Source organism: Triticum aestivum, chromosome 3A (assembly GCF_018294505.1).
Source record: "Triticum aestivum cultivar Chinese Spring chromosome 3A, IWGSC CS RefSeq v2.1, whole genome shotgun sequence".
Classification (NCBI taxonomy): Eukaryota; Viridiplantae; Streptophyta; class Magnoliopsida; order Poales; family Poaceae; genus Triticum; species Triticum aestivum.
Window position 1 is genome coordinate 676,048,775 of NC_057800.1, and position 25,849 is coordinate 676,074,623.

Here is a 25,849-nt window from a genome sequence, read left to right on the forward strand (position 1 = left end):
TGGCGCACTTGTTCCTCCACAACTCTCTTGTAGTATGCACCTGAGGATTCCTTCAGCCCCATCAACTACAGCTGGAATGAAGGATCCCGCTATTGCCACCCCCGAAAGGTGACATCCATACTTATCCGTATGACTCCAACATGTATAGCCTTGCTGGCCTGCATGATATCCAACAAATATGCATTGTACAGCTCATGGATCCAGCTTTCCACTGATGGTCGGTGTTCTCTGAAGAAGCAAGTACACCCAATTAACTTAGGAGAAACTGTGAATTGATTCTCCCCGAATAGCATCTCACAAGGAGATTTCATGCTAAGCGTTTTTGAAGGCATCTGATTGATCAGGAACATTGCAGTCATGACAGCTTCACTCCACAATAATTTTAGCACATTCATGGTGAACATAAGTGAGCGAACCACTTCTAGAATGTTTCGGTTCTTTTTTCTTTCTGCAACACCATTCTGAGCAGGGGTATCTGGACATGATGTTTGGTGCATTATGCCTTGTGCTGACAGAAAGCCTCCAAATTGCTTGTTTACATATTCAGCTCCATTAGCAGATCTGATCACCTGCACCTGCACATTAAATTGGTTTTGCACATAGGTATAAAACTCCTGAAAACATTGGAATACATCATCTTTATGTAGCAGGAGGTACACCCAAGTCATGTGAATGTGGCAATCTATAAATGTCACAAAATATTTCATTCCACCAATAGAAATGACAGGACATGTCCACACATCAGTGAATCAACATAAACAGGGATATACTCCTGAGCCCGTTACTCAAATATTTGATTCTTAATATTTGATTCTTGTGTACTTTGCATGTTCACATGCATCACACATAAGCTTTACTCGTGTCTATTCCACACATTACAGCAGGAGACAGCTTACTCATCTTATCAAAAGCCATATGCCCCATGTGGGCATGTGGCAGTGATGGATCATTGCCATTGTCTCACTTCCTCCAACTAGTCTGCCAAAACAGGACTAGCACCAGACCTAGACACTTGACGATCCATGTACAACAATCCACTATGCCTGATTCCTGTCCCATGTTTCCTTCCAGCCATCTTCTCCAATCTTGGTCAACTTAAACCTGACCTCCTCTTGTGCCATTTCTGCAACTGCCTCCTCAAGTGAGGGAAGCTTTGGCTGATGAAAGAACCAGCACGCCTCCCTTCAAATTCTGAGTGAAGTCCTTTCAAGAATTTCATCTCTCCTATGCTCTACCCACTTCTTAGTGGCAAGTGGCAACTATATACATTCTGAATGTGGCAATTCCAGTGGATCATAGCGGTCTAAGTCAGCCCACAAATGCTGCAATTTTGCTACATATTCCATCACCGATTTATCCCCCTGCTTTAACTCATTTACTCTATCCTCAGTCTGTGCCATAAGCATTATGTTCCCTTTCCCGGATTACATTGTTTCCAGGGTTTTCCATACCTCTGCTTGCATGGGGAAGAGTCTCCACGGCTGCTGCAATGGATGGAGTCAAGAAGTTCAGCAGCCATGCCACCACCAGAGAGTTGATGACACTCCACTTCTTCCTCTCTTCACTTGCCCTGTTTTCCGGTTCATTGACATAGCCTTTCAGCCCCTTTGTCCACAATATTAGCAATGCCCTTCTAGACCAGCTTAGGTCAGGTTGATGTCATTTGGCATCAATTCTATTTTCTGAATCACCTCAGGCTGAGGAACAAGCACACCTGGGTAAGGCACACCCTCTGCCTTGACGGCAAGGAGCTCAGCTAGCTTCTCCAACGCCTTTGCCAATCTCTGGCTGTCCCCTATCTTTCCAAGCTTGAGTTACACCCCTAGCAACCTCGAGCAACCACGGCTCCCCACTTTCAACCTCTCTGCTACCTCCACCCCTCAGATCTGTGTTTTCACCTCCCTTCCATACAAGCCTCCTCCTCCCAGACAGTCGCCGCAAGCATCACCAGCCAGCGACAATCAACACTGCTGGGAACCCAAGCTCTGACCCCATGTTGAAGTACCGGAGAGAGGGGTGGCGGCTAGGATAGAGAGCTGACCTGTGGTGTTGTATTCTTTTGGGGTTAAGTGTTTCCTATGCAGGAGGGCAGCACATATATAGTTTGCTGGGTTACATGGGCCACATGGGCCTTAAGCGCATGCACACACACAGTACAACAGGGGGTATTTCTGTTTTTACTTCGTACTAACTTGTTTGGTAAGGTTAAGTGGTACTTCCGCTTTATGGGATATATGCATATTCAGCTCTGTTGGAGATCTTTTAGCTTGGTTATTTTATTACATGATTTTGGCAATTATTGACAATAAAACCAAGTAGAAATGTGTAAATCAATTTTGTGAAGTGTCTTTAATTCTCAAGTTAATAAATCGATTGACACGCAGGATTTCTTCTCTCCTTACATCACGGAAGAAGATGTACTAGCCTTTTATTCCATCAAACAGAACAAAGGTAAGATGCACCTTTTGCTCTTAAGCCACTAACATGGTATTGTTTGAGAACTCTTGCTGGAGAGAAAATAAATGGAGTATATAGTAACTCAACATTTTTGAGGATTCAACGGTAAATTCCATCTGAAAACATAATAATAGTTAAGAAAGGGCAACCATCAAACTTGCAGATGCAAAATATGGACAGTATCCTGGTACTAGTTTTATGCGCAGAACATCTTTTAATGATTAAATTTTAGCCTAGCAGCTAAAAGTTATAGATACTTTTCTGCTTACCATGTACTCCGTCCTTTCCAAATTGTAAGATGTTCTAGTTTTGTCATGAGTTGTACTTGTTTTAATCTGACCTTTTTTTTGAGGATTCAATAGTAAATTCTATCTGAAAACATAATAGTTGAGAAATGGCAACCATCAAACTTGCAGACGCAAAATATTGCTATATCCTGGTACTAGTTTATGTGCAGAGTGTCTTTTAATAATTAAATTTAACCTAGTGGCTAAAAATAATAGACCCTTTCCTGCTTACAATGTACTCTGTCCTTACCAAATTATAAGATGTTCTAGCTTTGTTTGGAATGGAGGGAGTAGTTATGGAGAGAGTATGCTGGAATTGCTGCAGGAATTTATATATATAGCAATAAAATTATTGAAAATATAATTAGAATGTATGAGAATAATACCCCTCGATATTCTTGCCATATGAACAATATCAGAAATAGCAGTAAATGGAGGTTGGTTGCATGTTATAATAGCTCGTGACCTGCTTCAGTTGAATTTTTTGTTGCTGAAAAAGAAAATAATGGTGTGGAAGTCTTGCATGTGCTGGAAAATGGAATGTGGAGGGCTCGCATGTGCTCGAAAATGGGATCACCTGCTTAGATATATAGGATGTTGCGTTCTTTTTGTTACTACTCATCAGCACTGGAATACATATTGAATATCTATGCATAGTTGTCAAATGTGTCTGCTCATTTCTTATATTTTTCTTCTTCTGTAGGGGGAGATGGGAGTCAAGACAGACACACTACTGACCTCTCTGCATCCTCCAATACAATGTCATCTCGTCAAATACATGTTCAAACTGCAAGGCTGGGACCTTGGGCTCAGAAAGATGAAAATGCAGGCTTATCAGTTGCTCTTCCCTATCTAGAATATCCACTCATTATACCACCTTCTCCTGATTCTTGTTTTAAACCTTCATGTCTCAAAGCTGATCCATCCACTAGCTTATCTGTGAAGCAAGTGGTAAATGACACTGATAAACCAGGATTGGAGGTGGGGCTTCCTTCAAAGAACTCATTAACAAGTACTGTGCGTGATACTATACCTATCCATCAACAATATATGTTTATATCTTGTTGCCTATCTTCCATCAGGCCCTGGCTGTTAACAATCTTGATGATCAAGAGTATGATCCTGTTCAGGGTAATGCTACTAGTGATTTGGAAAGACCCACCGAGTCTTTTGGGTCAAAATGTCTGGTAAGTGTAGTGTTATTCTCTCCATTTTCTTATTGTTTTTACCCCACATATTTGGACTTGTGGTTGCCGAATTACCTCTTCTAAAGTTCAAGTGATTCTTAAAACATTTGTTTTTGGAGTTATGATAATACACATGTCCTGTAGGTGTTTTCATTATGAAACTGTATGATTGTGACTTGACCTACCTTGTACTCCCTGTGTTCCGTAATTCTTGTCGCGGTTTTGGTTCAAATGGAACGGAGGGAGTAACATGTATAATTGTAATGCACCATCATCACAGTATCGGAATTTGGACTTATTGTAACCTGGTTTGTAAGAGTTAGACTGGAGCTAGTTAGGCTGTGTACGTGCACTGTAACAGGTTTTTTTGGTTGAATATGGTGTATGTGCGGGAATTGTGGTTGGTTTGAAGACTAAATAACTGAATTATTTTTTTGTGGACCATGTTATTATCAATTTACGGATGGGCACATTGCACTTCGGTTTACACCTTATCCAGGCTCACCATATGCACTCTTTTATATTTTCCCATTGACTTGGCTCCAGCCGACCTTGCCACGCCATAGGCTAGAGAAGAAATCCATCTTGCCAACTAAACATGCACTCTAGCATTAAACATGTACCCAGGCTAAATCATGCTCAACCGGTATATGATGGGTTGACAATGGCCATTGAGGAGAGAACCAGCAATGGAGAGGTGGAAGAATCCCCAAATAGGGACAAAAATAAACATCTAGTTTCAATGCTAGCATAGGTAAGAAAAATAGGGAAGCTGACGGAAGGGATGGAGCCCTAGTGGAGAGGTTGCTGTCGTCGAGCAGTAAATACATTGCAGAGTTTTGGGGTGTGGCGAAGTTTTATTTCTTTGAATATCTTGAATCTTATGGGTTTGAACACTAGCCTACCCCAACATGTTTGGGACTGAGGGTATGTTTAGTTTGAGCCCCAGTTAGCCCTACCAAAATATTGGCAAGCCATTGGTGTTTGGATTGTGACCATTACAGCCTCCAAAATTTTGGCATGTTGTTGTTTGGATTGTGACCATTATGGCCACGAAAATTGAGATACTAGATTTGGAAGTATATAAATACATTTATTATCTAACATTAAGAAAATTACAAATTGATTCTAAGAGTGGGCGTGAAGAGAGAAGTCATCAATTATACAAGAGAGAGATGCTGCAGTTGGAAGTCGTTAATTATGTGCGCCACCACGTTGCATGCAGTAATCACGCAAAGGCCCACATTTTTTATATTCAGTAAAAAGCGCTGCTGATTGTTTAGAAGCCAAAATAATTGCCAAATCCTACTGCATGCACGCCGGGCCCACCAATTTAACAACCGAAGTCGCCACGCCAATCTTTTGGCGAAGCTTTTCGGCACCCTCGTCTCGCCCATACATTGGCGTGAATAACATGGAGGGGAGCCGGCAAGGTGGGCGAGCCAATTTTCTGGCATCGATACAAACAGTAGCTAAATTATGTGGGCTAGCCAACTTTTTGGTAGGGAGTGCTTTGGCATGAATCCAAACAGGCCCTGTAAGGCTTTGTTGTTGTTGTTGTATCCCGAATCTTATTGGCGCATCGTAGCTTATGTTTTGCTCTGAGGTTTGGATACTGAAAATAGCCATCGTAGTTTTTGCTATGCTGCTCTAGGGATTTACGTCCCTGACTGTTCTAGTATCACTGATGGTGCAGGGTAAGTTTCAAGTAATGCCAGGCTATCAAGGAAAGGCCAAGCTACTTCTTTGGGAGCACAATCTCCTGTCTGAAGCATTCATCAGTGTGATGGCCTGCCCAGGGTACATTGGCAATAACATCATTTTAGACTTCCATGTTGTCGCATTAAGTGCACTAATTTATAAAGTTCACTACAGCTGATCATGACGCAAAACAATTTTTATGCCTTTTGTCTGTCAGGATTGAATGTAAGAAGCAGTTGCTTATGTCTCTGTTGAACCCTTTGAACAAAATTTGGACCCAGTCAGAGTGGGATGAAGAATACATGAGTTACACATATCGTCTGTCTGGTCTTCTTTGCGATGATCAATTTATGAAGACAGTACATTTGTTGGTAAAGTCATTTGAGGAGATCAAAGGAAGCAAAATTGAACATTCTACAGGAACACAGGAAAAATGCTCTCCAACATCAATTGCTAATTACCAGCACTCATCTACCTTTCTACAGCTAATGCTTACCCTGCTCTTACGGGTAAATAACTACCACAAACATTTAATTTTTTACAGATTGTGACAGTAGAACCCATATACTTTTAGGATTTTTCAGAGAGCAAATAGGAAAAATCACTTCTGTTTTTAAACTAGTATTGCAGAGATGTATGTGCATGGGCCCCATTTGTCAGTGACACAACTAGTGATATTTTTTTGAGGTTCTCCCTCTGTTCAAATGCTTATGAAAACTACCAAGTTTACATTGCTGTTTTTCATGGTTTATTGTGATTATGTAGTTACAATGTTTCACATTTACTTCAGATCCTTCATTTCATACACATGGCTTGGACGGATCAGTCTGCGTATGATCTGCCAGAAATTATTAGAAGAGCTAAACTCATGAGTACCATGGAGATATTCACTTTTCTACCGGAGACTAATAGTTTACCTGACAATGATGGAGTTGATGCTATTAGGGTGGATGCTATCGGAACACGCTTACGTGAAATTCGAGAGACTGGGTAAGTCTGCTGCTTCACACCTGTTTGTCAAACCGATTCTATTGTTTCTAGAGATATGTTTTAAAAGAATTGTATTCCGGGTGCATTAGTGATATACACCCTTTCTATATTGTGAAGTCGTACAACAACAACAAGTCATGGTTCTGGCCCGTGGATAGCTAACTTCCATGGCTAAATCTTTGGTGATATTTCAGTCCTTCATACCTCTTTACGGACTCCTCCCACGTTAAGTTTGGTCTGTCCCGACCTCTCTTGACATTGTCAGGACACCTTAACCGTCTGCTATGCACTGGCACTTCTGGAGGCCTGCGCTGTATATGCCCAAACCATCTCAGACGATGTTGGACAAGCTTCTCTTCAATTGGTGCCACCCCAACTCTATCATGTATCTCATCATTCCGGACCCGATCCTTTCTTATGTGGCCACATATCCATCCCAGCATGCGCATCTCTGCTACACCTAGCTGTTGGACATGTCGCCTATTAGTTGGCCAACATGTGCATTTATGTTCAGATCACTATTTAATACCCTGCAATGGAGGTCCTAATGTGCCAGATGACACTGAACTGCTTCCAGCTGATCTTTCAATTGTCTGGGTGTTTGAAAGATTATAATGTTGCAGGTACAATGTCATAGGCTTGTGCGCGAACGTTGGAAGATCATTTTTTGAATTGGACAGCTCTCTTTTCATCCATGCTCTTGTGGCGGATATAAGCTTCATGGAATTTGATCATTTGGGGAAATTCATAGAGCTCACCTTCATTCCATTAGTCAGATGTTGCCCTCGAGAATGTTGGGACAAATGGGTGCTGTTGTTGTTGGAATCTTTATTTTTCTACTGTGAGCGAAATTTTCGTTATGCGTGGCTCAGTCTTATACACGAGGGCCGAGCTAAAGTACCAGATTTCTTTGGCGATCTATACGGACCGGAAGACAAACTCAAGAAATTAGAAGTGGAGCTGGTGCTTAAATTCACTCGTTCTGTATCTTTATTGCTCAGGGTCTTAGCATCAAAAGAACTTAATAGCGGCCTTCCGGATTTGAATTGTCCAAAGTCTGACTTGAAATCCATATCTTCCAGCTCTCTTATGGGGTATGAACGTCATTCAGTTAGTTTTTTTTTGTGTGATCACTACATATTTACTTACTACTTAGCAATGCTTCTTGTAGGTATCTTTTACTTCACAATTGCTTTGGGAGGTTTAGTATGTACTTGTTTGGGTGTTTGGTGGATCATCAAGCAACTATGGAAGCACTACCCTTTTTTCATGCATTGATCCGCCTTGCTGTTGCTACTGATGATGAGAGACTGAAACAGTTTATTCTTAATGAAATGCTTCCAACCATTGTCCGTTTTAGTGATAGGAGTCCTCAAAGTGGAATCTCACGGTTAAGATCGGAGTTAAGTTCAAGCAATGAAGTGAGTTCTATGGATGATGTTGTTTGCCTTGGTCAAGAAATATACAAAGTTTACTTACACAATCAGGCAAGTTATGAATGTATCTCCTCCTATTGTGTACTTGTAATTTGTTGTTATCTCAAGGGTCCAAGCCATATTTGCGCTCAAATCAATACAAAATGTGTTGTACAGAAGTTTTCTGTCCTGTTTTCGTAAATAGCAGGTCTAAATTCTGTGTGCTAATTGGTAATTACTTTCTTGAGTCTGTAAAATTTGATGGCTATAAGGTCTAATATTGACAGTGACATGCCATGACTTCTTTTGGATCATTGTTATCTAGCTTATTACTGGTTGCTAATGGACCAATTCTTCTAGATGGTTCGGAGTAAACTGCATTAAATTAAATAGCATATTGACATTTCTTGGTGATTGTTGTACTTCTAAGTCTAAAATGCATTACATAATTATTGGCATGAGATGCAATGTAATGATGCCTGAGTGATCATGTGGATAATAATCCATGAGTGCACTGTAGTAACAAAGCAAGTTGGTTGCTGGTCCTTCTGGATTTTCCATTTAGCTCCCTATAGTATGATTGGCCTTAGGTGTGAGATACTTTTGTAAAGGTTAACTTAAATCACGAGCATATAGCTATTATGCTGCTTTGGTATACTGGCATCAGCCTTTTCTTCTCGGCAAAGCTCAGCTCAGTCAAACACTGTAAGTGAATTCTACTATGATGCATGTATTTTTTACCAGGTTACTATGACGAATGGCGAAATGTAGACAGAAAAACCTGTGCGGATGGATTCATCGATTGGTTCAATAATGAATTGAAGTATCTTCATTACTGTGCGTCTTTGTCTGCTCCAAATATTTTCCCAAAGCACTCTGTGTGGAATTGGGAGGTGAGTTCTCTTGTTTTTCTTATATTTTTATGTCTCACATTCAAAGAAGTTACCCGGCTTACTTCTAGTGCTTATTTTTCTTCACAATATGTTCTCTTTTATGCTTTGCGCAGTTCAATGAAGAATTTGACAGATATTTTCCTACTTATATGGAAATGCTGCATGAGGTGGATACAATGAACGACTGTCTGGAGGTAATTTTTGCTCCATCATGTGATATTCATTTATTAAGCACATACTATCCAATGTTGAATAAAATGCTCCGTTGTGTCTGACCATGTCAAGGAAACATGTTTTCTGGTGTCCATACACATGTTTTGTTTGCCTTCTATGAGTACCTTACAGTAATTGTACATCATTGACTTGCCTAGGCATGTACAGATAATTTAAAATATTATGTTGTGGGGTTCCACAAATGCCAATAAAATCATTGTTCTCTAAGTCTGTAGGCCTTTTGACCCCAGCTCACGGGATAAACTTTTCATCGTTCATTCAAGGCAAAATCGCTTGTAGGCTATCACAATCAATCAAATATTAGTATGAAAAAGGCGTGTCTAAAACTAAAAATTTGTGTGAAGACGGCTTGTTCTCTAGTGTTAGGAGAACTGCTATCTGAAAGACGTATTTTGCTATAGGCTTGGATTCCTACCAATGAACAAGATAAAATTCCAGTAAGCACAATGTTGGAATGATGCAAATGCTGGTCTTGATGTTTCTTGTATTGTGTTCTTGTTCGCCATTGATTAGCACATGCCACATGATATGTACTCGCTGTTGCCTGCCTTGCCCTTATGGATCTTGATGATGCAAAACAAATTTTGATTGAGGGGCAGTTTGGCTGGAACCAGGGTTATGTTAGGCTACATCTCTATCTCTACTCTTATAAAAAACCGAGTTGGTGATGATGGTGTGCCTGCCATCTTGCAATATAGACCGTTCGATCTATATCTGACAGATAGAAAGCAAACTATGGCAATTTTGCAAAAGGATACCCGCACCTCTTGTTCATCCTTATCTCCCACAACTTCATTGTTGAGTAATTGAAAAAGAAGCCTCCGGAACAATCTGGCATGGTGGCCGCTGCCGGCGTCGTCCATCCCCATGCCTCTGCTAAGTCCGACCACCAATCACCACCGCGCCCCACTCCTCACCTTATCTCTCATCTTTCTTGAGATATCATTTTTTTGATGAAATTCTCGAGATACCATTTTTTCGATGAAATTCTCGAGATATCATTAGTTTTTACACATGGGATTACTCCTGCATGGGTCAATCACAATAGGTGTTTTGTAAAATAATGCATCTTGATGTTCTGTGCAATGCACGGGCATCTTGCTAGTATGATATGATTTTTCGCTTCTAATATTGGATGCATTTGATATCCCAAATCATTTGTCAATTGGAATGATTTTACTTTTCGTTACAAAATTGTATATGTGCAATTGACATTTTGTTCCTACTTATAAAGATTGGACTTGGCAGTCGTCCATTCACTCATCTTCCAGTCTTCCTTCTCAAATCCGACAGGTGCAAACCTATGAACATAGCAGCAACAGACCCCTCCTGAATCCTCTCTCCTTCTGTCATCTTGCATCACCCAGTCACCTCATGCCATCTCCCACCGCTAATCCCATTCGTGCCAGCTGCCAAAACACATCTAAGCTAGCCTACACCGTTTTTGAGTAAACTAGATTCCATCGTGTTTCTTGTGGTTCCATGGCGTCCTACTGTGCCAATCGAAGTCAACCATATGAACAAATGCAAATATTGTCATTTTTTAAACTTAAGGAGGCACACAGCTTGTTGCATGCATGTGCTTGCAAGAATCAATATTTTTGGGAGGCAATGATTCTTTTTTGTGGGTATTTATTTTGAATGTTTGGTTTATTTTACCGCCTTTTTGAGCTCCTGCTAGGACTGCATTTGCTATTTTCAAAATTCCACAAATTCCTCTAGAGATAGAGCTGGAAAAAACTTGTTGGATTTCTGATACGGTCATTTCAAATTAAAACAAATTCCTCTAGACATAGAGCTGGAAAAAGAAGGGCGGGCCTGGCACAGTGGTAGTCTCTCCACTTGTGGCCTGGAGGTCCTGGGTTCGAACCAGCCTCCTTGCAGAATTATTATGCAAGGGTAAGGCTGTCTAGAAATTCCTTCCGCAGACCACACCTTGTGTGGGAGCTTTCAGCACTGGGTACGCCCTTATAGAGCTGGAAAAAACTTGTTAGATTACTGATACAACCAGAAAAGTCTTGGGTGTTACCTTTGGGAGTTGCCTTCAAAAGCCTTGTTTTGTACAACATAACTTCATTGGGGATTTAAGAACACTACAATTTTTCTGAGTTTATATTTTGTTAATAAAACTGTAAGTTGCACTAATGAACTAATTTTGCAGCGTAAACTTTTAAACGGTAATGCTCTTCTTGAGAGATTAAATCCAGAGTTTAAGGCAAAGTATGCCATTAACAGCTTGCAACATCCTCATTTGCGAATCATGTCCCGTATGCTACGGGTGAGTACTGTATTCTTGATAACCTTCAGCTTGCAATATGTACTTGCATTTTATTCCTGTTTGATGTTAGTTTATTTTGTTGTTTTTAAGAGAAAGGTGCGTGATGTACGCTATCGGCGACGTACTGATGAGATCGACAAGTGTTTGCTCCAACTTATCAATCTGAAACCTTACATTAAGATATTTGGCCTGGTTCTTGCTCCCTTCGTTCCTAAATATTTGTTTTTCTAGACATTTCAAATGGTTACAACATACGGATGTATGTAGACATATTTTGAAATGTAGGTTCACTCATTTTGCTTCGTATGTAGTCACTTGTTAAAATCTCTAGAAAGACAAATATTTAGGAACGGAGGGAGTACTTTTCTGTAACAGGGACATCCCTAACTTGATCCTAGATCATTTACAGCAAACTGATTGTCCGGATGATGTTATGGATTGTCTTGAGGAAAGCTGTCATCCACAATCTGACCTTTGGCAAGGTTATGCACTAAGGGCAGTTGATGTAAGTATTAATTTACTCTGTAATTCATTTGACGGAAGGTTGGACTGACTATCTCTCTTGTAGATTTTCCTTGATTCGTTGTTGATTTTCTGGGAGCCTCAGTTTCATCCCTTGATACGCGAGGTTATTATGATGTCTTAAAGTTGTTTCGTATGTATCCTAGATTATTTTTTCTCACCTATGTTGCAAGCTAAATAATTGATATTTTCTAGAGCCACAAGAAGCTACTGCTAACAAGTGCCCGTGAGTTAGCTGAAGGGTGTGCAATTATTCAGGTTTGTCCATTAATTTTCTTTTTTGGGGGGCGTGGCCAGAACTTTATTAATCTAGTTCTTTCTCACAGCCATTGGAACCTGACCCTGATGATTTCTTGGCGCATTTGCGGCCATATGCATCGGTATACTTCGAGAGTAAGAAGGAACAGTCTGGGGTACGCCATTACTATTTTTAATTGTATTTCCCCATTCCCAAAGTTGTATCCATGCATATTTTAAATCCAAACTGTGTTATGTGCACTGATATTCTAATAGATTTAGCATTATTGCTGATGAGATGGTCAGGTGCTACAATAAATGTGTCTGGATTACTAGAACTGTGTAACACAATTATGTACTCCCTCCATGCTTGAAAAGAAGGCTTACAAATTTTGATTGAAGTCCAACAGTGCCAAGTTTGACCAAGTTTATACAAAAACTACAATACCAAATTAGTATAACTGAATACACAATAAAATATACTTTCAGGCCTCCTTTGGTTTGCAGGAATTTTATAGGAATTTTAGAGGATAGGATTCTTATAGGATTTTTTTCCTTTAGAGCCCTTTGGTTCATAGGAATGAATTCCTATTCCTACATAGGATTGATTCCTATCCTTCACATTTCATAGGAAAATAAAAATGAGCCTAGACTCAATGGAAAAATTCCTTTGATGTCAACCAAATGACATCTCGTTTCCTATTCCTACTCATAGGATTTGAGATACATGTCATCTCATTTCCTACAAAATTCCTATTCCTACGATAATCCTATCCTATGAACCAAAAGAGGCCTCATATTATACCTATCTAGTATTGTTGTTGTTGATAGTTTTTTCTATAAACTTAGTCGAACTTTGTGCCTTTTGACTTTAGACGAAACTTGCATGCCTTCTTTTCAAGCATGGAGGGAGTACCTATTAAGCTAGTAACTGAGGGGCTGTTACATGCAAGTACAGGGCTATACACATAGCTATCGTATAACTTTTGGTGTGCACATGCTTATGCGGAAGATTGTATCTAAAACTAGCATATGACGTGAATGCATGCAATTGTTGACTCGTTGTGAACAGAACTATGAGTTCTCTTTTGTTGTGTATATGTTATAGTTCATCAGTAGACTTGTTGGTTCAACTTCTTATACACTTCTGCCAGCTGACAAGCTTTGATTGTTTAAATGGTTGAACATACTTATAAGATTTTATTTTGGGGGGATCAACCTGCGTAAACTTAGTGAAGTCCGGCATAAGCTACTTCATTGTAATATAGTATATCACAAACAGAGATGGAGGAATGCCAGAGTTGTTAATTTGCCTGTTGGTGTCATCTAGCATCAGTGTTACAGTGTGTTACTTGTATGGTGTCCTGATAAAATACAAGTATTATTCAAGTCAAAGGAGCCAGAGAAAACAGCCTAGTCCAATTTTTCTGCCAAAAGTGAGATTCAGGATCCTTCACAAAATTATACATTAGCTTTTAGTTAAGCTCTGAATTCTGTTTCAGTAAACTCACTGCTCAACGGAGGTGCAAGCTTACAAAGGTTACTGCCTTTAGCTTAGGGGTGTTTCGTTAGGCTTAGTTTTGGCTTATAAGCCAGAAAAATACCTATTTATAAGCTTTTGCCTTTTTCTTCATCTCGAACGATGCAGGGGAGCTCCGTGTTGTTTCATTAAGATGAAAGGAATAAAGTACACCCTCCATCCCAAAATAAGTCTCTCAACTTTGTACTGCCTTTTGTACAAAGTTGTACTAAGCTTGAGACACTTATATTGGGACGGAGGGAGTACAAAGGAGAGGCTGACTGGCCTGCTCCCAGAACACACGCAAAAAACCGTTGCGCCACACACAGAAGAACAGCGACCACTACCACACACTACCCCAAGGTGGACTAAGTGTCCAGGGTAAGTGACCACATGAGCAATTTGTTGAGTGCTGCAGCTCCAGCAAAGCACCACAAACGACTTTCACTAGCCACCACTTGTAAAACCATAGGAATACAAGGGTTTGCTCCCTCAGCACACAAGCATTCCGGTGCTTCCATAATTCCCGACAACCAGAATGATGAGGGACTTAAGACCTTTACTCATCTCTTTAGGAGAGTCCTCTTGATAACACTGCACCACCACCTGGAGAAAAAAGTTACACCAGGTTGGGGGGCAGTAGCTGATATACCAACTTTTGGAGAGCCAGCATCCAGACTTGCCATGAGACACAAGAAACCAGGATGTGCTGAATTTCTTCTTGATCACACAATGGTCAAGCAGCAGAGTGCGGCAGCCCACGCTTATAGATAACCAATCAGCTGTCCAGCAGCGTTTCTTGACAGCCAATCAGATGAAAAATCAAAGCAGCAGAGCTGAAGATTTCCAAATCCTTTTCCAGGGCGCAAACTCGATGGATCCCAGAGAGCAACCATTGCAGGCTGATACGGCACACATGGTGTAAGACAAAGTTGTCAACCATATCCCAAATTTGAAGATATTCGACAATAACTTGCACAATTAATGCTCCCTTAACTTTTTTCGAGAAAACGCAAAAGACCTTTGCGTTTCATTTCATTGAAAAGGTAGAATATGGTACAATCCTCCTAGGAGGTCACAAATATATGGGAGGGAGTCAGTGGACGTCCCAGGTGGAGGGCAAGACAGTTTTAAGTCCTAGAGCGCCGGCCATAGCCCAAGAAGAGGCCTCGTGCTTGATCCTGCCTACAAGAATTGCAATTGAAGGACTGGCATTGTCGAAGACGCACGTCGTTCCTGTGCTTCCAGATCATCCAAGGCACGATGAGGGTGACGGATGGCAGCGCTTCGCGCTGCAGTGTTGCTGCTGCTTGTGTCACGCGCAGCCACCAGTCCATTAGCGTTGCCTCATGGTTTGGTGTAGGTATCTGAACTCCTAGAGTCATTACCTCATGCCAGGTTTGCTGGGCGAAGGTGCAGTCCATCAAGAGGTGTCGCATAGTTTCCGGGGCTTGATCACATAGTAGGCAGCGGGGGTGAAAAGATGCTGCAGGCTGCGGCTGGTCCCTTAATGTCAGTCACCTATCTTCGGTTGGTAAGAGCTTTTGAGCCAGCGTCACCAATTAATGTCTTGTTTGAGAATTAAGAGAACAAATTAGGAGCCAACTCCGCCACTGTTTCACCTTGCAACCAGCAGTCAGACCAGAATTTGGTCGTATCAACAATATTGTTGTTACCATCTCGCAACTACTAAATTTTGACTTGTTGGTTCTTTAGCTCTTTTAACTTGGTCACCTTCTAGTCTGTATTAACTTGGGAGGTCCTTTTGTCCAGTATTATACAGCTAAAAAACAAGTACGTCTGCATGAAGAGTTTGATAATTATATGGATAATTATTTGGCGACATGCACACGGGATGATGCTATTGACTTCTCTTCTTTCATGGTAGAACATAATTTTCTGTTGTTGGAAAGGTTCCACTATATGGCTCCACACATCTATCTATTAAGTATTAATTTCTTTATGCATTGTTTGTATGTCGTCTTTTTTTCAGGAAAGTGCTCGCAGAGATGATGAGAGTGGTCAGTTTGAAGAACTGGATAACGATCTTGCCAAAATGTCCTTTGAGGTACTTGTTACTTCGCATGAATTCCTTGGTCGATTTTACACTCTTCTTCTTTTGTTTTTGATGATTATGTTACAAATTATTCTCCTACACACTTTTACTCTTTTATAGCGAATGACCAAGATTGCTAAGCGGGAACACGAAATGAACGGTTACACTCAGAGCTTGAGAGATCTTAATGATGAGGTATGGAAACCTGTTCTGTATTTTCAACTTGACTTTTCAGAGAGGTTAGTGTAATCTTCTCTCCTGGTGATGCTTGTCCTTTTTCATGGAGGGCTCTACTTCTCAATAGTAATTCAATGCAATTCTTCTAGGAAAAAAAAAGACCACACCTAACCTCTCTGAACAATTCATGGTTCAGACTTTTCAGAGAGTATAATCTAATGCTCAGTTGAACCATGTATTTACATTGAAAAATTCCAGGTGAAAGGTCAACTTGCAAGTTTGATGGATCTGCTGGATGAAGAAGGCTTTTTCAGTATTGATTCTTCTTCTATTGATTGGGTACTTTTCTTATTTATATTTATATTTAAATCCATATTTCGTATATTAACATTTTTTTCCTTTTGAAGGAAAAAGAATCGTTTAAGAAATTATTGGATACATTTAATGCTTTGACTGGGCATTGCTTTGATGGATGTTATGCAATCCGAGCAATAATGGTATACTTCTTTTGCTATCTCTGTTTTCTCATATTACATGGTTGATTAGGGCCCATTCTTTTTCTTGAATATCAGGATCTTCAAAAATTCTTACCAAGAAAGGATGATGATACATCTCATGACGCTGTTAAAATGGTAGGCTTCCTCCTAAAGGTCAATTATAACTCGTTGTGTTCATGGAAATTATTCATCGTCAACTTTTGACAGGTTGATTTTGCAAACGAGGCGTGGAAGGGAAATCTTGAGCATGTATGTTGAAGTATAATATCTTGCTATAACTTTGGGACTATTGTGTTGTTGTGTTCACTATTTGGTTTGCTTCTTCAGTTTTGGAGGGACACAAGGCATTATGAACATAAATACTACGACATGCTTAGACAACCTCTTGAGAAGGTGAGTATTTTTTAAATCCTTGTGCACTGTACCTGGAACATTTGTTGTATTCCCTCCATTCCACAATGTAGTGCGCCCGTGTTTTTTGAGATCTAAGTTCGACCATAAATTTAACCAACAAGACAGACTGCAGCAGGAGCAAAAATTATACCACTGAATTCGTATGAATTATAACTGTACCACGTAAGCTGCCACATAATGAACCTGATCCTACGTTGCAGCCACTCCTATCTTCTCTGTCCTCCCTTGATCTCTGCCCCATTCCTTCCTATATCCCGATCTGCCTCGTTGTTGGATTACCACCATTAGCGACCTGACTCCGCTTCATGCCACAACAACAACAACAAAGCCTTTAGTCCAAAACAAGCTGGGGTAGGCTAGAGGTGAAACCCATAAGATCTCGCAACCAACTCATGGTTCTGGCACATGAATAGCAAGCTTCTACGCACCCCTGTCCATGGCTAGTTCTCGGATGATACTCTAGTCCTTTAGATCCCTCTTTACGGACTCCTCCCATGTCAAGTTCGGTCTACCCCCGACCTCTCTTGACATTATCAGCATGCTTTAGCCGCCCGCACAGGCGCGCTTCTGGAGGCCTGCGCTGAATATGCCCAAACCATCTCAGACGATGTTGGACAAGCTTCCCTTCAATCGGTGCTACCCCACCTCTACCTCGTATATCATCATTCCGGACTCGGTCCTTTCTTGTGTGGCCACACATCCAGCTCAACATGCGCATCTCTGCCACAGCTAACTATTGAACATGTTGCCTTTTAGTCGGCCAACACTCGGTGCCATACAACATTGCGGGTCGAACCTCCGTCCTATAGAACTTGCCTTTCAGCTTTTGTGGTACTCTCTTGTCACAGAGAATGTCAGAAGCTTGGCGTCACTTCATCCATCCGACTTTGACCCTTTTTTGGGTTTCATCTCCATAAGAGTGGCTGAGTTTTCACGTTGGCTTGCCAAGCCTATCACAGCCCTCCTCCTTTATCCGGGCTTAGGACTGGCTATATTGAGACAACAGGCTTCATGCTTCACTTATTTTTGTCATTTGTTGTCATAACTATATATTAAGCAGCATGACAGATCCAGAGTTGGGGCTATGTGGGCTGTGTCCCAACAAACATTCTTGCAAGATATTCTTTTGCTAGTGCACATGTATATCATTATACTAATCTTGGTTCGTCTAAATATGCCAAAACTTTGAGCCCACAGAAATATAGAATTAGGGTTCATACGAACATCATATAATTCAGAATGCAGTCTAAAGCCTCCAACTAGTATCTAAATAATAGAATAGGGTTCATACGAACATCATATAATTGAGAATGCAGTCCAAAGCCTCCAACCAGTATCTAAATAAATCTGAGACATGAGCGGTAAACTGGATCACGAACAATCTAAAAAATAAGTCATGAACTCAGGAATGGCGCTGGCGGTGAGATGCCAAGAGCGACTGAGCGAGCACGCGGAGCAACGGAGGGTTAGCTCAGAGAGGCTGTGCTTGCAGTTCAACAACTGTGGGCTGCACAAAGTCGCGCGTCGTTGCTTGGCTTGAGCGTGTGGCTACTATGTAAGACTTTAGTTGAACTATTTGTATTGTACTTTGGAGACACCTATATACAGAGGGGCTATATACATTTACAGAAGTTCTAGAGTAAAAGAAACATGAGTGAAACAGAAATAGACTCAGTAATAAATAGAGGGGCTAAAAAAACAAATACATAATTAATATTGTTAGAGTGACCTTCTGTGAAACCTGAAAAATATATGGAGTACTTAGCAAAAAGGCCATAAGAGCATGGGCTTGGACCGCCGCAAACTTTAACTGCCCCCGTTCTGGCGCCCGTTAGAGTTAGAAACCTCTCCGGATCCAACTCGCTCTAGTTGCGTCAGCGGTGTAGGTCTCAAAGTGTAGCGTCTCCTTGCATGTTTCCTCAAGCTATATCAATGGTGGAGGGACAAAGCCCTCCTCGCACAACGAGGTGTCGCTAGAGGCGGCGGTGCTTTTGAGGTGCTCATTTGCGAGCTTGATTGTCGGCGGCGACAATGCATCTGTAGAGGTGGCGACGAGCCTGATGTGTACGGAGATGACGGCGTGGCGATAAAGACAAATATCCACACCGGCTTGTAGGCGACGCTTGGTCCCGCGTCAGTCCCGCGCTCGTTCCTGCGCCGGTCCATGCCGATGGTTGTGATGTGTGTGCGGCCTCCTCTGTCGGTGTCAGCAGCCTGAGAGCCTAGCGCAAGAGCCTGGAGCACACCGAGTACAGTATGTACCCATGCACTGGGTAGCGGGTCATCCGTGATGCGGCAGGACCAAGGCTTGGCGGCGCCTTCTACGTCCAACGTTGGGGCGCTCAATCCAACCATCAACCATGGGTTGAGGTCTCCGGCCCTTGCACTCATTGGGGCGGCGTGGTAGTCATTGGGGCGACGCGGCGCTGTCCATAACATAGGGTGGTGGCAGCGACCACTATGAGGCCTAATTGTCCAGGTGAAACACCCCAACAATGGCGGATGAAGCGACAGCGCTATCAAGTGATGGTGGCGATCCTCCGCGAGAAGGCGGAGAAAGAGATGTGAGGAATGACATCTCATCGTCGTAGTTTCTTCTGTTAAGCTTCACGCACTAGCCAACGCAACCAAAAGTCCGAACTGATGGAAAGAGGCTAGGCAATCCTCATATACACTTCAAGACCTCCTCTCGCCTGTGACACGAAAAGTCAACAGGTGAATAGTCAGAGGTATGGCTCAAGAGGCCTACATGTGGGACATATTGGGGGACAACATCAGTTTTTGAATAAATTGCGGAAGCCAGGACTTGAACTCGAGACCTTAGGCTCTGATACTATGTTAAGCTTCATGCACTAGCCAACGCAACGAAAGGGCTAGGAAAGGGGCTAGGAAATCCACATATACTCTTCAACATCTTCTACCTTGATAGTGGAGTGTGATAACGTGTTTGTACTCGGTGTAGTTGGAAAGAGTAATAATAAAACAATGAAAGGAACAGTAATTCTGTATTGATGATGATAATGTGTTACAAGAGAAACAGCAAGAGAACAAACTAATGATGTAATGAAAACAATGTGTAATCCTTATTGATGATTGAGGTATTTATAGTGTTACAAGAGATGAATGTTGAATGTGGAAGGGACTTGGTGAATAAATCTGCAAGGTTGTCACATGATCTAGTTTGCAAGATGGGTAATATCGTGATATTGCCCATTATGTAACCCGTTTGAATCCAAACAACACTAGGAACATTATCTTAGAGATAGTGGATGATTGGTGATTCAGTAGTATCAACCCCACATGTATGTGATTTATCATTCCGTGGAGCCACAAGAATTCAAGTGTTGTCGTTCAGAGTGATTGGTGGATGTAGCCAATAGGAACTCTTTTGAAGACTTACATGAGATGGCTCTTACACCAAGTAGGAAACAAAGCATGTCTGTGATCTCACAGTGGTAGATCTTTCTCAATGTATAGAGATCGAACATCCATGAGAGTGTTGGGTGGATATGACTTGTCCATATCAATTTTGTTGCTTGTGTTGTTACAGAATATACTTGATCACAAGAGTGAAATGCTATGGTGTAAAAGGAATGTTCCAAAAGTTCATCTTGTGAAAGATATGTATAAACTGTTCATTCATTTTAAAATAACCAACCTAGAACTATTATTCATTAATTTCCAAAACAACCAGCCTGGAAAAAGTGGAATCTGGCATTATTTAGCTGAATACAGTGTACGCTATACTCGTTCAATGGACTGGAGCATCACACCAACCTGCAACAAAGGGTCAGTACCATGGATAGGCAGGAGTCACAACTAATGCCACACAATGCTATGTACTTGGTGTACCGTAATACATGAGTGAAGTTGCTTGAGTTTTGATCCCAAGCAAAATTGGTATTACCCAGATCCTTCATCTCAAAGTCCTGTCTTAGGATGATCAGGTGCTTTATCAATAACTTGTGTTGTCAAATGATGTGAAATCATCAACATACACTGAGATATTGCAAAATCCTGTCGAGGATTTCTTGATGAACATACATGGGCAATTATTATTATAGGGAGTGACCGAGTATAAGAAACTCACTAAGTCGGTTGGACCAAATCCATTCCGACTAATGTAAGACATAAAGTGACTTGAAGAGTTTACACGACATATGTTGTGATTTGCGTTTGGGTTCAGCATTGTGATTCCATGAGGAACCTATATGACTTAATCAAGTGACACAGAGATATGCGGTCACTGATATATGCTACTTAAATCCTAACTCAGTCTATCTTTTGTGGATAAGCAGTGCGAGGCACTCTGCCATCAAAAGCATCGAACTGTAGGAGAGAGTTTACTGGTGAGGTGGTGGGTGGCGAGGAGAAGGCGGCCCGGTGGATTTTGTTAGGACATAAAATAAGTACTTGCTTGTTGATCAAAGTTGAATCTCATAGGTGCCTTATATTTTAAAACGAATGGGACATGGATGAAAGGGTGCAGATCCACAATATCTAGAACTAGTGGCCAAAAAAGTGGTGCCTTTTCTAAGCGATCATGTTTTCTTGTGTTGAATTCTGACATTGCCAGAGTTGTGCTCTGTCGAGTTATACAAAATATTGTTCTTCATCTATTTGTTTATTTACTTGTACTGCACCTTTTTGTGCAGGTGTTCAAATCAAGTGAGTTTGTACCGATGAGGCCTACGTAATAGGATCACATAAATTGCAGATATCTGATTCTGGGGAAATCAGATCGAGCAACACAAGTTCAGGGCAGAAGATGCTAGTAATTTTCATGGCACACCCTTTTTAGCTATTTGTTCGTTTAGAGCATCTTTTTCATGGGGCATTTAACATGCTGCTCTGGGTATGGATTGAATTCTGCGAAACGTTGTGTTGCTGGACGATCACCTAATAGCTCGGTGTTGTGTTCGCACGGATGCCTCTGGATTAATTTTTGGAGTTGTGCACTTGTGCTCACTGCCCATTCAAATATGTGTATAAACCAAGGATTAGATTATATGTGTATGGAATTTGCATTATTGCAACAAAAACAATGTCAGCGCACGTACCACCAATACCACCAAGACAATCACCGGCTTCACCCGGAGGCGCGTCGACAGCAGGCCCAAGAGAATTGTGCAGCCCAACTGAAATTTCGTTAGGCCGGATTGGGCCTGCTGAACCCACTCGCCAGGCAGCTCGCTACTTAAGGCCACAGACGACAGAGAGATAGGCATCCAGAAGGATCAGGACAGACGGCGGCTTCTCTCCCTTCCCCACCTACTTTCCTTTCTTCCCTTCCAAGAACAGCAGGGCTGGAATGTAATTCGAATTCGTGCAAGTATATCGTGAGATAGTGATAGATCGATCTGGTACCTAACAAACAATTGCATATGATAAGCATCCATACAGGAATTACCAGCCATGATGTTGAGCTTAGCATTAGTTCCAACTAGCATATCCCTGTGCGGCGGCACACTGCGCCCCGTTGATACATAGTATTTTATAGGTGGTGTCATTGTTGCATGCCTTAAATTTCAAATTAAAATAACAATATAAACTGTCGATACATTTTTGTTTAAAACAATAAAAAAATATAGTGAACTGGAAATAGAGAGATGGCAGGAATGTTTCGGTCAAAGATACGCACGGCAAACCATAAAAATACATAATTTCTACGGACGTGGCTAGGGAGCGTCGCTGCGCTGGTTTGTTGTCTGGAGCGCACCGCTGTATATAGTAAGTGCATGTCTTGTGTCCAGTTGTCTACGCTAGAAAAGGAAATTGGTTGGCCACATCCCGTAGTGCACATGGGTGTCGATTGAATTAGCCTAAATCCTGTCTCACGTGCATTTATTTGGGGGTTTAAAAAGTTGTAAAAGCCATAACTTTTGATTCAAGCATCGAAATTTAGTTCCGTTTTCACTGTTAGATTTCTGACGACGAGTTCTTCAAAACTAGATCTTATATGAGTAGGTTTCGTCAAACCTTTTTTGAGGGCGACTTTGGATGCAATGGAGGCAACTATAGTGCTACACGGAAGCAACTTCTTCTTTTTCGCCTAGTTGGACTGACTATTAGGTTGGTTTGCGTAAAAACGAGAAAAATCACACAAAACATAAGGCATCTATAGTTCTACATACAAAGCAACTTCACCGCACTATGTGTATCTGTGAATTCGGTAAATTATCCCAACTTGCCTATCATGGCTGCTCAATTGCCTATTGTTGATGCTTAGTTGCCTACGGCTGATGGTCAATTGCCTATAAATGATATAAACTGCCTATATTGATGCCTAGTTGCCTGCTATTGGTAATAGTTGCCTACAATTGCTTCTTAGATGCCTAACTTTGCAAAAATAGTTGCCTACAATCTTTTGAAATTGTTTATCATTGTTTTTCTAAGTTGCCTACAAAAACTTTGAAGTGGCAAGATTCACCATCATGTTGTCTACCATAACTAGCAATAGTAGACACAAGAGCATCATCGGTAAACGACATCGTAGTATTATAGACCATTTAGAAACAATGACGACATACGAGCATGAACAATAGGCAACTTAGAAGTACCGATGAGGAAGTTAGGAGAATGTTACATAAATTAACTAGGACACAAAATGTAGTGAAGTTGTCTGCTTTTAGCACTAAGGTTGCCTCTTATCGAAGGAAAGTTGCTTACGAAGGTGATGTCATATTATCCACCTCTGTTTCGAAGTTGTTCTGTATTATTAGTTAGTTGCTTATTGTTGCTAATTAGTTATTTTTAGGAGTGAAGTTGCTTCTGTTTAGTACTAAAGTTGCCTTCGTCTAAGGTGTCTGATCCCAATTTGTTTAATGTGATTGCATTGCTATTAGTGTCCGTCTAATACCTGGCGTGGCTAGCTAGCGTTGCTACGCTCGTTTGCTGTTCCGAGCACACCCTCCACCCCACACACGCACGGAACGAAGCAGCTCCAACATTGTGCTCCACACCCTCACGCTACATCATCCAAGAGTCACCTTGTGTGTTCGGTTTATTCGGTTTACATGGTTCGACTTATATGGTTTTTCAGTTTGTACGGTATTAATACTTCGATAAATATGGTATGAAATTAAAATACGGTTCGGTTTTGGTATATACCAAATTATTTCCGTATGGTTTCGGTATATACCATAAAAACCAAAGTTGACGCGAATTTGGAAATGACGTAATAATAATTAGCAAATTTATGACTCAAAACACATACTATTCTACACAAATAGTATATGACTATATATATAAGTATATATGCATGCATTGATTCATTTGTTGATGGTTATGGACATGCTTAGCATTTTAAAAATAGAAAAATGACTATGTTACAATAAAAAATTATGTGCTTAGTAGTGCATTTGACTCATGTACAAGAAAAATGACAACTTGTATGGTTGTTCATCTCAAGAAATATAAATTTATTTTTTACTCCGGTTTATTCGGTTAACCGTTCGATTTTCCGGTATATACCATAAAAACCAAGTTCAAATCGGTATGAAAAGTTCATACCATACCGAAACCAGAAACCATAAAAACCATAAAATTGGTTCGGTTCGGTTTATTTTTGGTATGGTTTTTCGGTTCGGTTTTTAAATGCACAGAGTGATCCAAGAGACCGCATGCATTTATTTGGGTTTCGAAAAATTTAAAAAGCGGTAACTTTTGATTCGAGCATCGGAATTTAGATTCGCTTTCACCATTGGGTTTATCGAGATGAGTTCTTCAAAATTAGATCCCATATGGGCAGGTTTTGATTAATTTTTTCTTGAGCAACTTTGGGTGCAATGGAGACAACTTTAGTACTGTAGGAAAGCAACTTCTTCTTTCTGGCCTAGTAGGACTATCTATTAGGTTGGCCAGTGTAAAAATAAGAAAAAAAAAACAAAAAGCATGAGACATATGTAGTGCTGTTAACAAGCAACTTCATTACACTATGGGATCGACCTCTCTAGATGCTTTTAACCATCCAATGACCCGAATTTGTTTGAATAAGTTCATACGTTTGAAATCCTCCAAGCCGAATGAGGAGGGGGTGTTCTCAGGGTCCCTCAGTGTCGATTGCTCCCTTCGACATCAAGCCGGATCCCATCTCCTAAGACGACAAGAGGAGAAAAGTCCGCCCCTCCTAGCCGAGGCCCCCACGATGGATAAAGAGTCCACACTACAAATTGAGATGCCAATCAAACGGTCAACTTTCGACAGCTGTCTAACGATGCGCTCTACACCGCTCCCGAGCAAACACGACGTCCAAAACTAGATGCTGCGTAAAGGAGGAGACGTCATCCCCACTACACCAACCATTTTTGTTGTAACAAGGAGGTGGCAACAACAACTTTGAATATTGATAAATGCAACCACATATAGAAAAGACTAAGTTCGCCCAACAGAGCCCATTTGGGGTAGAAAAGAAAAACAACTATGTGACTTATATGCACTGGAGTTGTACTTAAAAAGTAGCAACTTTTGGGGTGTTTTTGTGCAACTCCAATGCATTCACCAGATAACTTTTCGATATTGGTAAATATTTCTGTTCGTGAGGATTGGGCAACTGGATACATGGTTTTAGGCAAACTGTTTGTTGATTGTGGGCAACTAAATACTTTTTTAGGGCAACTTTGGGTGCGAAGGAGGCAACTATCGTGCTATAGGGGAGCACCTTCTTCTCTTTGGCCTAGTAGGACTTCCTAATAGGTTTGTTTGCGTAAAAACAAGAAAAATCACACAAAACATAAGGCCCCTTTAGTGCTACATACAAAACAACTTCACAACACTATGTATACCTGTGAGCTTGCCTACTTTTAGCACTAAAGTAGTCTCTTGTAGCGGGATGTTAGAAACATAAGGCCCCTTTAGTGCTACATACAAAACAATTGAAGTTAGGAGAATGTTAGAAAAAATTAATTAGGAGAAAGTGCAGTGAACTTGCCTATTTTTAGCACTAAAGTTGTCTCTCGTAGAAAGAAAATTGCTTATAAAGGTGAT

The 25,849-nt window shown here is 41.0% G+C and overlaps 2 protein-coding genes across 4 annotated transcripts in view; both read left to right on the forward strand.

Moving 5' to 3' along the window:
- Nucleotides 1–8,811, forward strand: part of LOC123063131 (protein HASTY 1-like) — a 17,060-nt gene extending 8,249 nt beyond the window's left edge. For 2 of the 3 annotated variants that reach the window (XM_044486875.1, XM_044486874.1), the window contains 9 exons: nt 2,385–2,451; nt 3,448–3,725; nt 3,827–3,931; nt 5,628–5,731; nt 5,850–6,141; nt 6,423–6,622; nt 7,246–7,716; nt 7,794–8,109; nt 8,782–8,811. In XM_044486875.1, the coding sequence (XP_044342810.1) occupies nt 3,504–3,725; nt 3,827–3,931; nt 5,628–5,731; nt 5,850–6,141; nt 6,423–6,622; nt 7,246–7,716; nt 7,794–8,109; nt 8,782–8,808 (1,737 nt within the window). In that variant the 5' untranslated portion in view covers nt 2,385–2,451; nt 3,448–3,503 and the 3' untranslated portion in view covers nt 8,809–8,811. Of the gene's footprint in view, nt 1–2,384; nt 2,452–3,447; nt 3,726–3,826; nt 3,932–5,627; nt 5,732–5,849; nt 6,142–6,422; nt 6,623–7,245; nt 7,717–7,793; nt 8,110–8,781 lie in introns of those variants that run through there. The other variant, XR_006430089.1, reaches the window with a different exon arrangement.
- Nucleotides 8,804–21,885, forward strand: LOC123063132 (uncharacterized). Its single transcript, XM_044486876.1, has 17 exons — nt 8,804–8,930; nt 9,044–9,124; nt 11,326–11,442; nt 11,533–11,538; nt 11,852–11,947; nt 12,011–12,070; nt 12,160–12,222; nt 12,291–12,377; nt 15,494–15,604; nt 15,714–15,788; nt 15,897–15,971; nt 16,212–16,292; nt 16,361–16,450; nt 16,526–16,585; nt 16,658–16,699; nt 16,778–16,843; nt 21,520–21,885. Exons 2-17 carry the CDS (start codon nt 9,080–9,082, stop codon nt 21,559–21,561), a joined length of 1,116 nt encoding a protein of 371 aa, XP_044342811.1. The 5' UTR covers nt 8,804–8,930; nt 9,044–9,079; the 3' UTR covers nt 21,562–21,885.
- The last annotated feature ends 3,964 nt before the right edge of the window (nt 21,886–25,849 follow it).

Excerpts from the sequence above, each read along its gene's own strand:
- LOC123063132 (XM_044486876.1), top strand. The coding sequence starts at position 9,080 with ATGGAAATGCTGCATGAGGTGGATACAATGAACGACTGTCTGGAG. Across the intron at positions 15,789-15,896 it reads TTGCCAAAATGTCCTTTGAG|CGAATGACCAAGATTGCTAA; the intron begins GTACTTGTTACT and ends ACTCTTTTATAG. Across the intron at positions 15,972-16,211 it reads TGAGAGATCTTAATGATGAG|GTGAAAGGTCAACTTGCAAG; the intron begins GTATGGAAACCT and ends GAAAAATTCCAG.